This window comes from Panthera pardus, unplaced genomic scaffold (genome assembly GCF_024362965.1).
Source record: "Panthera pardus isolate Hobbes unplaced genomic scaffold, ASM2436296v1 HiC_scaffold_6, whole genome shotgun sequence".
NCBI classification, from domain to species: domain Eukaryota; kingdom Metazoa; phylum Chordata; class Mammalia; order Carnivora; family Felidae; genus Panthera; species Panthera pardus.
In genome coordinates this window covers 105,693,217-105,706,934 of record NW_026526991.1, presented here as the reverse complement: position 1 = coordinate 105,706,934, position 13,718 = coordinate 105,693,217, and the positions used below count along the sequence as shown (strand labels likewise).

General features: G+C 47.0%; 1 protein-coding gene across 50 annotated transcripts in view; it reads right to left on the bottom strand.

Annotated features, from left to right (window-relative positions):
- CACNA1C (calcium voltage-gated channel subunit alpha1 C) overlaps nucleotides 1–13,718 on the bottom strand; it is a 752,487-nt gene that overhangs the window by 598,039 nt on the left and 140,730 nt on the right. For all 50 annotated transcript variants that reach the window (XM_019464982.2, XM_053895067.1, XM_053895065.1 and 47 more), the window contains exons 2-3: nucleotides 4,795–5,116; nucleotides 75–180 (exon numbers count right to left, since the gene is read on the bottom strand). In XM_019464982.2, coding sequence (XP_019320527.2) covers nucleotides 75–180; nucleotides 4,795–5,116 — 428 coding nt within the window. The remainder of the gene's footprint in view (nucleotides 1–74; nucleotides 181–4,794; nucleotides 5,117–13,718) is intronic.

The following is a 13,718-nucleotide window of genomic DNA, read 5'->3' as shown; positions in this document are numbered from 1 at the left end:
ACCTTGAATCCATGTGATCCAAACTCAGTCCTGCACCGAGGGAGAAAAGCAGAGACTTGGGATGGTGGACTTACCAGGTTGGAATTGGTGGCATTGGAGTCATCTTCTGGAAAGGGAATATAGATCGCTAAGGCCACACAATTGGCAAAAATAGTCAGTAAAATAATTATTTCAAATGGTCTGAGGAAGGGAGTTAAGGAAGTCAAGGCCACAGAAGGCATAAGTGAAACAAACATACACATATATATTTTAAAATGAATCAAAGATTCATAAGAATTTTGTTTGAACAATACATTCCAAGCCCCTTGTATTCTGAGAAGAAACATATGCCTTTTAAAGTGCTTCTAATGGGTCCCCGCCAAAATTTTTCCTAATATGTCAAAAGCAGTGGAGGCCAGTCGCGTGCCAGAGTAAACACACATTTCTAAAAACTTTTTTCTTCTTCTTTTATTTATTTAGATTGCACTGGACTTCATTTTTCCCTCATGTGTGCTCAGGGGTGCTTTTACAGAGCAGTGCCTGCTCCAGTTGGGACAGGCTGTCCCCTAGACACCTCTTTTCCCGTGGCTTCCACGCTGCCACCCAGGGACTCAAGCTATGGTTGGGAGAGGTGACATAGTAGATTTAAGGCAGACTTGACTTCAAGATTTTTCATTGAAATTTGGAGATTCAGATCTTTTAATCTGAAGTTTAGAGTGTTTTTTCCCCTTTCTACTTTATCTTCTGACACCTTCCACAGAACCTGAAGATGGCTGGGGGCTCTGGACCCTCAAGAGCACAGCAGCATGTATCCTGTGCATTTAGGGCAGGACAGCCATCTTTGCTCCAAGACACAGCTCCACATGGAATACCTTACCGCTCTTTAGTCTGTGGAGGCCTTGCCTTCAGTGGGCAAGGCTGACATCTAGATCTTCATGACTTTTCTGTTGGCGCGTGCTGGGATCTAGAGGGACAAGCTGGTTCACTCACCAATGGCAGTGCACTCGGTGAAGTTCTTGTACCAGATTTCTTTATCAAAATTCCAGAAAGAACACATTCTCAAGAAAAAAGTGACCTAATATGATAAGGGTCCTTCTACCCTGCACCCACAAATGAAGGCCAGAAAGGGGAAACTTCAGAGGAAGGCCAGTTTATGCTCTTCCAGCCCCATCTCCCCCCACCCCCATAACACTGCCAGGTTTCCAGGCTTGCCCATGGGACCTAACAGGAAGAGGAAGGGAAAGAGGATGGGAATCCTAGAAGAAGGGACCAACTTCCTCTCCCAGGGAAACCTGTACTCACAAAGTTAATAAATCAAAGCACGGAGAAAGACCTTAGAGATTATCTAGTCCAAACCTCTGACGCCCAGAAGGCCTGAGAAACTTTCTCAAGACTTCACAGCAGGTACTTCCCAGTCAGGACTAGAACCCAGATTCCCTGACTACAGAGTCCAGGGTTCATTCTCCTACCTTGAATGGCCTCTGACCTGTGTTAACAGGGCAATTCTGGGCCTGGAAAGCATCTTAGTCAAGGCTTTAGCTGCTGTGCTAGTTATTGATCCCCCTCAGCCCTATGGGCATAGCTGAGGGTCCATTTACCCAGCATACCTCATGAAGGCTGCCATTTTCTACGTGTGCCTTGATATCCACAAGATGGTAGGCGGCAGACCTGCCTAACCTCCCAGACTGACAGGTACAGAAAGTAAAACAACCTCTCCCAGATTCCAAGCTGACAAATAGCAGAGCCAGGTCCAGAAACAGACCTACTGACTATCTTTTCCAATATGTGCTGCCCCTTGAGTTGGCCAAGGAACTAGTGATAACAGTGGTGATGCCAATGATGACAGTGATGGCAACAGGAAGGACAGTAGCTAACATCTGAGAGCGTACTCTGTGCCAGGCTCTTTTCTAACTGCTCCATACAAACACCCTGAGTGATTGAGTATAAAATTGTCATCCCTATTTCCAAATGTGGACAGTGGGGCACAGAAAGGTGAGATGTTAACTTGCCCAACATCACATAGCCTGTGGCAGAATGGGATTCAAACATAGGAAGTCTGGTTCCAAAGTCTGAGTTTGTAAGGACTACTCTATGCTGATATATCCTAAAGTTACCCTAAAGCATTTTTAGGGAGTTAGCACTTTATTCCTCCTATCACAAAACCTCTTCCCTTCTAGCCCTTTCCCCATCTGCTTAGGAAAGTGGCATTCGACCTAGGGGCTGCTCAGTTTCATTCCCATCATCTGGTCCCTTGTGCTCCTCCCACCAGGGTGATAGCACATCAGTTCAGCTGAGCCAGACCTCATGCATCCAATCCTCAAATGTCAACTTGTTCCTTCCACCAAAGTGGGTGATGGCTAAGCTTGGGGTGTCTCTTACACTATCAGTTCTACATCCTCTGCCAATCCAGGCTATCCATCCATCATCTTATGCTAAAAGTCCCTGCTACTTCTAGAGAAGATAATGTGTAAAGAAACCAATCAGGCAGATAAGAAAAGCCATCAGCTGCAGAGTGGAGAACCCAGGTTGAGACCTGGAGGCGTACTATAGCACCCTGTGGCAGCCAGACCCGTTTTAAAACTGTCTTCCCTTCTTAATGACAGCATCAGATTCCACTCTTTCAAGGAACACTGACTAGCTAATACACCAGACCATCTCTTTACCTGTCCAGTTACCCTTCCAAGGCAATCTAAGAATGCTACCCAACTAGCACTGCTGAGGCTGGGCCCACTTCCTTTCCTGCAGCGAGGAGGGCACAGTCACCCAGGTGGTGTGGCTGCAGCACCCTTCTGCCCAGCGTGGGGGTGCAGTGAGGTGGCTGGGTCCACAGGTGGCACACCAGGTAACTGCCTTGTTAACACTGCTGCTGACCCAGTCAAGGGTCTTTTCATGAATCCCAGACTCAGGCCTCGTGGGGCTTTCTGACCAGTTTCCATGGACAACACATCAGACATTTTCATTACAAAGCCCCCATTCTCCCACACTTCCCCGTCATGCCCTGTGTACTGCTATCTCCCCTCTTCCCTTCCTCCCAGGCTACTATGGCACCTGGCACTTCATTCTGCGCTCAGTGCTCCTTGTCAGGGAGCTGTCCATCCCAGGAGGGGAAGAACAGACTTGAAGTTAACTAGTACTCACTGAATACATCCCCTGACATAGCTTTTCTGAAAATGCTTCCACATGCACGGACTCTGCAGCCCTTGTTAATTCTCTGGTTATTCCCTATTAAAGATGAGAAAAGTGGACCCATGACCACTCAAGAACACAGGAGGCATGGCCATGATGGGAGTGGTTCAGGCTCCAGATCCAGGTGCCACTGTGTCCCAGTGGGCTGGATGGTGTTCCCCTGAACATCTACCCTGGTACCTATCCTCTATACTATGGGTGCATGGGGAATGGGAAATGTATGGATCTGGGACTTGGGGAACCTCAATTTGAAACCCAGCTCTGTCCATTGCAGGCTATGTGATCTGACCAAGTTCTTCAGCTTCTCCAGGCCTCAGTGCCCTCCCCTTTGGGGGAGCCTGACCCGCATGGCCCCCACCTTTCCCACTCTGTGGTTCTGATTGAGCAGTTATGACAGCAGCATAAGGAGGTTGTGCAGAGCCGAGCCTCTCACCCAGTCATCTGGGAACTGGAAGCATACTTGGCCACTCAGGACAGACGGCCAGCTTGCACTGCATTCTCATAAAGTTATTTTTGAGTGGAGGGGCTCAAACATTTATAGAACTGACATTTATTGCTAAACAGAAGATCTTCTCTCCGGAGCCATCTTCTTTTGCCTTTCAACCACTACCCAAGACTTTTAAATCCTTCTATGGAAAGTCATGAATAACACCAAACACTCCCATCCTGAGCCCCGGAAGACATGGTAGCCCTGCCTGCATGAACTCTTATTATGGAAATGCCCAAAACTAAGTGCCAGAGGTCTAGTCCTGTCTGTCACTGACCATATGACCATATGGAGTTCAATGTCATCACTGGGGAAAGTCAGAGGTGGCCCTACTGATCTTGAAGCTCCTATCAATCTCCACCAACCCACAATTCCCAGGACATTAAGGGGCCTATAATTCCACAGTGAGAGTCTGGCCCTTCAAAGTCATTTTCTCTGAAGGACCCACTCACTGGGCTCTATATATACAAAGTGGATCTGTGTTGAAACCTCCAGGCCAGCATTCTCCACTTTGGCTACACATCAGAATGATGTGGAGAGTTTTAGAATTATGCCTGAGTGGGGCTCAGGCACCTGTATTTTGTTACAATATTTCAGGTGATGCTAATGTGCAGCCAAGTTTGAGAACCACTGTTCCTAGGCCTTGAACCAAGAACCAGGGTCACTGACCACTACCGTCTTGCACCTCTTGGGCTCTTTCACACTAGAGAGAGGGGAGGTCATCAAACTACGCCAGTGCCATAACAAGGGAGGTAAAGAAGGCTATGGAGTAGCAGCATGTAACCACTATTAACCCAACACACCTGGAAAGGCTCAGCTGGGTGAGATGATATTTCATAACCTCTTAGGATCATTTTCTCAAATGTTGCTTATCGTATGAAAAAATATATGAAAAAGATACCCTGCTTGTTATTCCAGCAGATTCCTGGGCCCTGTCCCCAGACATCCTGATTCATCAAGTCTAGGGCAGGGCCTAAAATTCTGCATTCAAACAGCACCCCAGTGATGAAGAAGCAGTAGGTCTAAGAGCCACTTTGTAGGCTCAGCTCAGCCAACACAGCTCACTACCTGGTGGCATTTGTGGGGCTCGCCCCGCCAGGGCTCCCAGGGGCCCCCTGCCCAACCCAGAGCACAAAGGATATTTCCATTCGACGATGCTGATGCACGCCCTCCTGATGGGGTTCTTCAGAGTCAGGCAGAGCAGGGCGCGGGGCGGGCGTGTGGCGGTCGTGCTGCCCTGCTTCTTGGGTTTCCCATATTGCTGCCGCTTCCGCTGTGTGGAGCTGATGGTGGAGATGGTTGCATTGCCAGCGCTGCCCATCAGCTTAGCCTGCCGGGCCGCGTCGATGGCTGCCTGCCAGGACAAGGCTGCCCCGGGCGTTGGGATGTGCTCGGGGGCGAGCCCCGCAGCCGCATTGGCATTCATGTTGGCGTGAGCTGCGCGCGGGCTCCCATAGTTGGAACCTGCAGGAGGAGAGGACAGAGGATGGCAGTTACTAGGGAGAAAACAGGAGAGCTAGGAAAAGGAACCCAGACTTGCGATTTTTTAAAAAATCTTATTTCAAATGATTGCAAGAAACTGGGAGATGACGCATGAAAACATTAATGTGTGATGCTAAGAAAAAAAGAGTCAGGAAAACTATTCTGGTTACAATTCATCTGTGTGACCCTGGACATGTCACTCCTCCTCTCTAGTTTCACTGATTCATTTTAGGCGACAAAACATAAGATGTATGCATTACAGCATGCATGTATGATATGTGTATGCACCCAGGAGCACCGGGCAAGGGAGAAAAGGAGGACACAGAAAACAGTACATGTGCAAGATATGTCTATTAAAACACATATTTATAAGAACACATGCAAATAAAGGATATTCATAAATATAACAGAATGCTTGTTTAAGGAAAGTTAAGAGTAAAAAAGGAAAGTAGGATATGAGGATACAAAGGAAGAATGGATGGATGAGTGAATGAATGAGAGTCATTGCATGAAGCAATGATGGCAAACGTACAATGAACTGAAGAGTGTAATTCACTCAGGTCTCTACCCAATTTCCAAAAATAAAAATAGTATAATAAAAGAAAGGCACTGGACCAAAGTAAGATTATATCCTGGTACCTTAAACCTATCTAGGCAATGAGTGTTGGTTGGATACGAGGGGGTAGGGGCCTGTAGTGGTTTTAAATTATGTCAGCAAATCTTTGACATCCCTCCCATTAAGAAAGAGGACCTATGTCCTTTCCTTCTGAAATGGGATTTGTCTCGGGTGACTGTTTTGACCAATAAAGTACAGCAGAATGACAGTACATCACTTCTAAAACTAGGTCCAAAATATGCAGTGTAAGCCCTGTGGCTTCCATGTGGTAAGGAAGCCCAAACTAGCTTACATGGAGAGACCACATGCAAAGAGAGAGACTCCCAGCCAGCCCCCAGATGCTCCAGTCACCATCTGACTGCAATCCCATGAGAGACCCAAGAAATTCCTGACCCACAGAAACTGTGGGAGACAGCAAGGTGTTTGCTGCTATCAGCCACTTTGTTTTGGGGTGATTCATTATATAGCATTTGATATCTGGGAAACGGAGCTCTGTATGACAAGGATTGACAGGGTGGGGTAGAGGGACACTGTCAGGAAGGAAACGTGGGTAGAAACCAGTGAAATCCAGAACACAGGCATCTGCACTTCTCTGGTTTAAAGGCACCTAGAGCCTTCGAGACTGCCCCCAAGACACAATGCTTACTTTCTGGGCACTCTGCAGTCTGATCAGCTGGATTCCTCACCCTAGAATCCTACAAGGTTCACCCAGGATCAGCTCAGCCTGGGCCCAGACCTGAATGCCCCAGGACAGATGCGTGACCTGGAGACTTGTCACCTGGTTGGGTGCCACAGTATCAAGAGTAGCAGCAGAGAATGGGGTGGCAGTGTGGGGCAGTGAGCCTGGCATCTGGATGCCACATCAGTTGCCATCAGCGACTGTAGCTGGAGCAAGCAAAGCAGTTGCATATGCATGTCACCTCCAAACCTCCTCACAATGACCCTCTTCTCTGTTCAGTATACACAAGGCTCTTCCAGGGAAACTGCTGGGCCAAAAACAAACTGCCTTGTGGAGCCCCTTCCCTCTCCTCGCCACAACTCACTAGTATTCAGATGAACACTTAGCACCTCTCCCTACTCTTATCTTGGATTGAGCCTTCTGTGTTTGACCCTCAATATAACTTTTGTTCCCACTGTGACCTGCTATCTAGACCCTATCACCACCACCACCAGCCCTGTCTCCCCACAGGGGATAAGCAATGACCCATTTTAGCCAGACAGAATGCAGACATACTCTGTCCTAGAGACAGACTCTAGCAACCTCATCGGTCTCCTGCATCTAGCCATGTCTGACATTAGCCTTACCCTGAGCCTTTGGGTTATATATTACTTAAGTAACTCAGGGCTAACTCAAATTGAGTTTCTATCCTTTGCAACCAAAAAAGACCTGACCAATATGCCTGCTCAATACAACAAAGCTTGTACCTGTCTGGACTGTCATTTCTGCTAAATTCCAAAATCTATGTCCTTTCCATCATCACACCAGTGACAGACAGTAAATAAGTTTTCACTCTTATGCCAACTGATTGACTTGACTGCCCAAAAGGTTGTACCTAAAGGATTCAGAGTCTTCTCTGACTACAAAGAAAAATACATTGTGATAGATTAGTGATGTCTGCCATGGGCACAAAGGGTAGGAAATGGTATCACAGATGCCACGAATTTACCACCCCTGTTATGATACCAAGATGAGCACATCAGTTCTTCTTTAGTACCAGCTGGTCTACAGTCTTCTTGTCCCGACAGTTGTCTCCTGCACTATTGCCATCTGGTCGCTGTAGCATTAGAGCCCCACCCCCAGTCCCCAGGGCCTGGAAAATTGCCTCTTTGCTATACTCAATTCATGGCTATATTCTCAACATGACACTGACTCCTGCCTCCCCATATATTCCGTTCACCTTCCTCTTTTCCTCTGCTCCAGCTGCTCTGGGCAGCTGCTGCACCCCCAGGGGTAAAGTATTTTAACTGGAATGTCAGGATCATGGAGAACCCAATACTTCCTATGAGAAGTCTTCTCTCTCACGTACCTTGCCATTGCCCTCCCCACACTCACTGTGTGGATCATAGGCATAAAGCAAGGAAGGCCCCCAATAAGGCTGGGCCTTCACTTTCTTATAATACCCCAGAGGAAAAAACTAGAAGAGAGGATTTGAATTAATAAGGGCACCCGAAGCATGAGAGCTGGAAGCATTCGTATCTCCATTTAACACATAAGAAAACAAAGGAGCGTGTGACTCATTAAAGGTCACAAAGTGAGACAATGAGAGATTTCAGCAGCATGCACAGCACTCATAGTTAACTGCTAGACTATACTCCGCCTCCTCAGAATTCACACATGTACCCCACAGGCATATACACGTGTGTGCCCACCACCATGGCCACGAGCAGAGCACACATCTCCTACTGGGTTTGTGGGCCTTGATGGTGAAGGGGCTGCATTTCTTTTTTGTTTGTTTTTAATGTTAGTTAACTAGTTTGTTTATTTTGAAAGAGAGAAATAGAGAGTGAGCAGGGGAGGGGCAGAGAGAGAGAGGAAGACAGAATCCCAAGCAGGCTCCACACTGTCAGCACGGAGCCCGATGCGAGGTCAAATGCACGAACCATGAGATCATGACCTGAGCCAAAATCAAGAGTCGGGCACTCAACCAACTGAGCCACCCAGAGGACCCGAAGGGGCTGCATTTCTGACCTAAGAACATCCTTTATGTTTGGTATGATCTTCACAGGAAGGATTCCACTACGTGATTAGCCCCTTCAGTAACCCTTGGGGTGCCTCTGGGATGAATGCAAGGGGAAGGTGTCCCTTTTTCTATCAACTGTGTTGGAATGACCAGTAAACAGTGGCCTGATTTCATTTCTTACTGGGTCCACCAGGGTTGGAATTCTAATGTTATCCATTCCATCTGTGGTATATAATTTTTCCTTACTAGACTCTCTGCTTGGCATTGACAACACTTAATGGACTCTATTTTAGTTCCTCGACTAACTTCTCCCTCACATGCATAAAAGCAGCCATGTCTCCACCACTGTCAGCCTCTCCAGACTCCAATTCTCTTCTCACAAGCCCTCAGCACCTCACACCTTCCCGCAGATCACTGTCTTCAAACTCTAATCTTCATACTGTCTCCTAAGCACTGTCTTAATCCTCCTCTCTCCTACCACTTGCCAGTTCGAAAAGCCAAGCAATCCTGGGAAGAAGGCAGGAAGCACCAGCATGAGAACACATCCATTGCCTCAGAAAGGCTGTGGGGTTGGGCGGGGGGGGGGGGGGGGGGGGGAGGGTTACGTCCTATGCACCCTGAGCTGTTGACATTGAGAGCAAGATGACTGTGGCTCCACAGAGCCAATACGTGGTTTTGAAAGCCATGTCTTGGCAAGCTGACTTCTGAGCCACCCTGCACCATGGGTGACCTTATTTATATTCCCAGAGCACAAGGACCTCTCTGGAGCACACCATCTGGAGAAAGCACATACAAATAAGTCCATAGGGAAAAATGGAATGTCAACCTCTCCCTAGCCAAAGAACAAAACAACAACAACAACAACAACAACAACAACAACAAAAAACCAGCCTTCATTATTTTGGTCCTGGAAGCTCTGAGCATTGTTACAGCCATGTGACATGACTAAGGCACTGCCACAGTAAACACAGAGCCACGCACAGGTGAGACAGGTAAGGCCCCACAAGGCTAGTCTCCACAAGGACTGTGCTCCAAGGTCCAGCCTAGCCTCCTCTCCTCTAAGCAATTTTCCCCCATCAACTGGGATGATTCCCTCCCCAGGCCCAAGGCTCTATTAGCATCTCCAGGTCCCACTCAATAACGGGGCACAACTATCCAAGAATACCAGGAATGGAAAATCACCATCTTAGGCTCCACATTTTTGAACCCAGAGCAGTGCCATGGAGGAAGGGCAAGCAGCATTGTGTCCCTGATGGCTTTTGTTAGCACAAAATAACCACCGAATGCAAAGAGACCAATTTTCAAATTATAAAGCTGATTCAAAGCTCTGTCTCCTGGCTGCCAGCTGAAAAGATGCCACCGTTTAAGTCTGCTCTGGCTCCTGCCTTACTAAACTATTTGTACTGATGTGCTCATCCCTGAATGAGCCCGAGAGCAGATCAGGCCACATACAAACAGGTGGGTGTCCACAACAGCCACCTGCCCCTCACATATAAGAAAATGATTCCCATTTGTCAAATGGCCCAGATCCCCTGACTTCAGACAGTAGCTCCCTCCTCTGCACACAGAGCTGCTGCTTCTCCAAGGGACTAGAACCAGGGCAAGACCCCTGCACAGACTGGTCAGCCATATGTCATTCTGCTCTGCAAGGTTCAAGTAAAGATAAAAAAAAGTCAGGACGCAGTGGCTTATGCTTCCTTGGTACCCCCATGAGTGAGGCATGGAGCTGGGGACCTGGAAGGTGCTCAGCGATGAAAAAGTTGATTTTTTTTTTCCTTTAATCAATCTCCATCCAAGCACCTGATCCCAGGCCTTACTGCAAAAGATGCTTAATATCTATTTGCTAACAACTACACTATGATGAGGTCATGATACAGATGAAGGCAGATAACAGGTAAGCATTAGAAATTGCTGGAATCAACCCACCTACGCCCTAAAGCATGGGCTTATTCAGGCTCTCCCACTTAACTTCTTGGATGTGATTATAGGGGAGATTTCTGAAGGAAGAGTTTGTGAGCAATGACTTCCATCTCCCACGCCACCCCCCTCGTCCAGACCTCCATCCATTTCTTGCCCAGAATGCTGCAGTAGCCCCCTGACATTTCTCTCTCCTTTCCTGCCTGTCCCCAATCCAAGTTCCATGCAGCAGCCAGAGTGACCTTTTAAAAATATACATCATAAATCAGGTTCCTGTCATTCTTCTACATAAATCTCTTCAAAATCTGGACTCTTTGCCATGACTTATGAAGCCCACATAGGCTGGCCCTGGCCACTTCTCTCATTTCATTCCCCTCTCAGCCTGGTCCAATGCAGTCCTGACATACTGGCCTCATTTCACTCCTCACAAACACTCGCTTCTTATATGCCACAGTACCTTTGCACATACTTAGAACATTATTCCCTCTGCTCTTGGCTTGGTAATTCCTTCTCACGCTTCAGGTTTGGGCTTAAATAATTCCTTCTCAAAGCCCCCAACCCCAATCCTCCAATGTAAATAAGTAGCACTCCCCATCCCCCTGCCTCCATACACCTTTGAACAAAGATGACCAAACCCCCGGCACCATAAAGAGATTCCCAGTTAGCCATGTGTGTGGAAAAAAGTACAGTGCTGCAGATGTGCTTTGACAGCATGACCTCCTTCTTAGCCCGAGCACCTTCATCCATGCACCAAGGAGGTCACCACTAATGACCAGACTCTAAACACACAACCACAACCCAGATTGATTTATGGAGAGCAAGAAGTAGCAGTTGACACTTGGCAGAGAGAGAACTGGAAATGCATTTCCTCCTAAAGGCCTAACCATCCTCTCGTTTAGCAATCTCTACTGTGCAAAGGAAATGCTTTCTCTCAGGCCAGGGTGTCACCCGAGATCTTCGCAGAAGCCCATTTAGCTCTTGCTGTCTGTCATCTCACTGTAGTGACCAGGCGCCAACATTCTCTTTAAGAGTGCAGCAGCCAACCTGAAACAGAAACCGTGCTTTCTCTGCCCATTAAAGGCCAAATAACTAGAAAGCAGGAGGCCATTAATCTTCTCTAGCTAGAACATTACAGAGATAGCTGGGAAACTCAAAAGGGAAGATACTGTCCCCTGGTCTTAGAAGATACCCGATGACCTGTCCATCTTAAGCCCAGGGGTGCTCAGGCAAAGAAGGGTCAGCTCTGGCTCAGCCCCATTCAGCAGATGGGGTAGACTGGTGGATTGACTAAACTCAGCGGCTCTTGCAACCTCCCTGTACTTGTGCCTTCCTGTCCTGTAGAGGCAAAAGAGCTAACAACTATAATTTCCAATATCCCCTGTAGCTGGACTTCCTGATGTGACTATGGGGTTTGGCCAACTCAAGAAGTGAACTGAAACTAAGTCTGTTGGGGAGAGCATCTATTTCACTGCTATAGGGCCGGCAAGGCTATGGCAATGGTTTTTTGATACCTGGAACATGGATAAGGTGGTGTGATCCTGGAGCCAGCTCTTGGCACAATGGTTTCCAGATTCCTCATCTTCCTAATTATACCAGAGCCCCAGTCCTTTTGGTGAGCCAGTTCTGCAGTGTCGTCCTGGGAGTCATTCCTAGAGGCCCGACCTACAGCCTGCTCTCCTAACCCTTCCAATTAAATTCCCTTAAATTCCTGTATTAAGTATGTTTCCTCTGAAAATGGCTACAGCAGTGTCTGTTGTAGGTCTGACCCCTGACTGAGACATACAGTCTACAGTCTCGCTGTCTAATAGAACATCTACCATGATGAAAATGTTCTGTTAACTCTGAGATGTTCAATATGGTAGCCGCCAGTCATTGCTGACTATTAAGCACTTGAAATGTAGCAAGTGCAACTACAGAACTACACTTTAAATTTTATTTAATTTCAATTAGTTTACATTTAAATAGCCACACATGGCTAGTGGCTACCATATTGGACAGCACAGGTTTATATTAAAAGGAAGTCATAATGGAAAGAGTAAAATTTGTGAAGAAACTTTTTTAAAAAGCAATCAAGAACTGATTCAGATGCTGATAGGTGGGTGGATTTTCTGATCAGGAAATAATCACCCTATGCAAAAAGACATGTTTTCAAAGCCTAAGACAGTCTGAGACCCAACAAACAACATCAAAAACAAAAAGTCATTCTTCAGTGGCTAACACTCTTGTCAAGTGAATGAAAAACTAATTATCCCAATGGGCATATGGGGAAACTGACATTCACCCCCCCCCCCCCCGCCAACCTAGGTAGGTCCTAAGAGAGCCCCAGGACATCCCAGCTGAAGTGGAAACATCTCCTCAGACCGAGCACCCAAAGGATCTTCTAAGTGTGTCACAGCTGCTACCTGTATCTCTCACCTGAGCCATTTCCACACTATTTTCAATAGCATTCTCTTACACTCTTTCCTCACCCTTCTACAAACACAGCTCATGAGAGATGGGGATGCTCAGAACAGCCCCACCATCACAGTAGTCAAACCTGCTCCAAAACAAAGACAGGCACCCAAGGACATCTGTGGCCATCTCCTCGCCTAATTCAATCAGACACTGCCTTAAATAAAAGCATCACTTGCCTATTCTACATCCCACTCCTCTCTAATGACCAGGGAAAAGGCAAAGAACCTGGAGCATTTCAGGAACCCAAGACAACTGGAAGAGTGGTAAAGCTACCACACCTTCTAGTGATCCAGCAAACTAAATCTTTTCTTGGTTCTTCAGAGGGCAGCTAGTCAAAAGGAGAGAAAGACAGGAAAAGGAATTCTAGGACCGACTCCCATGGAAGCAAACTAGCCTCCATCTACAGAGGAGGTCTGCCAACATTACCTTGGCTAGAGGACATTAATCATAAAGCCATTTCCCTAGCATTACTCAAGGTCATACTGACATCAGAGAGCAGGCGAAGAAAAACAGCAGAAAACAACTGACAGATACACACCCTAAACCACACTCTCCAACCAAAGATAATAAATTGTGATAGTAATAAAACATTTCTTCCACTTTTTTCCAAGCAGGGAGAGGAGGGAAATCTCAACCTCTTGCTATTTGAACTAAGGTGCCTACCACCACCTGGTGAAGGCAAACCTAAATTACAGGACCTAGTTGAGGTTCAATTCAAATTTATCAAGTCAGCCATTTCAGCTTTTTCAGAGTAGCAAATGCAGAGTACAATGCAAAGTAGCCATTGTAGTGAAAAAAATAGATCTGGCCCTGAGTGAGGTCAGATACCAGCTAGAAAACCAGAAAAACTTTCCCTCTGTTTGTAGATGTCTGGGGACAGCTGGCCACAACAATGAAAAGACCAAACACTGGCTCA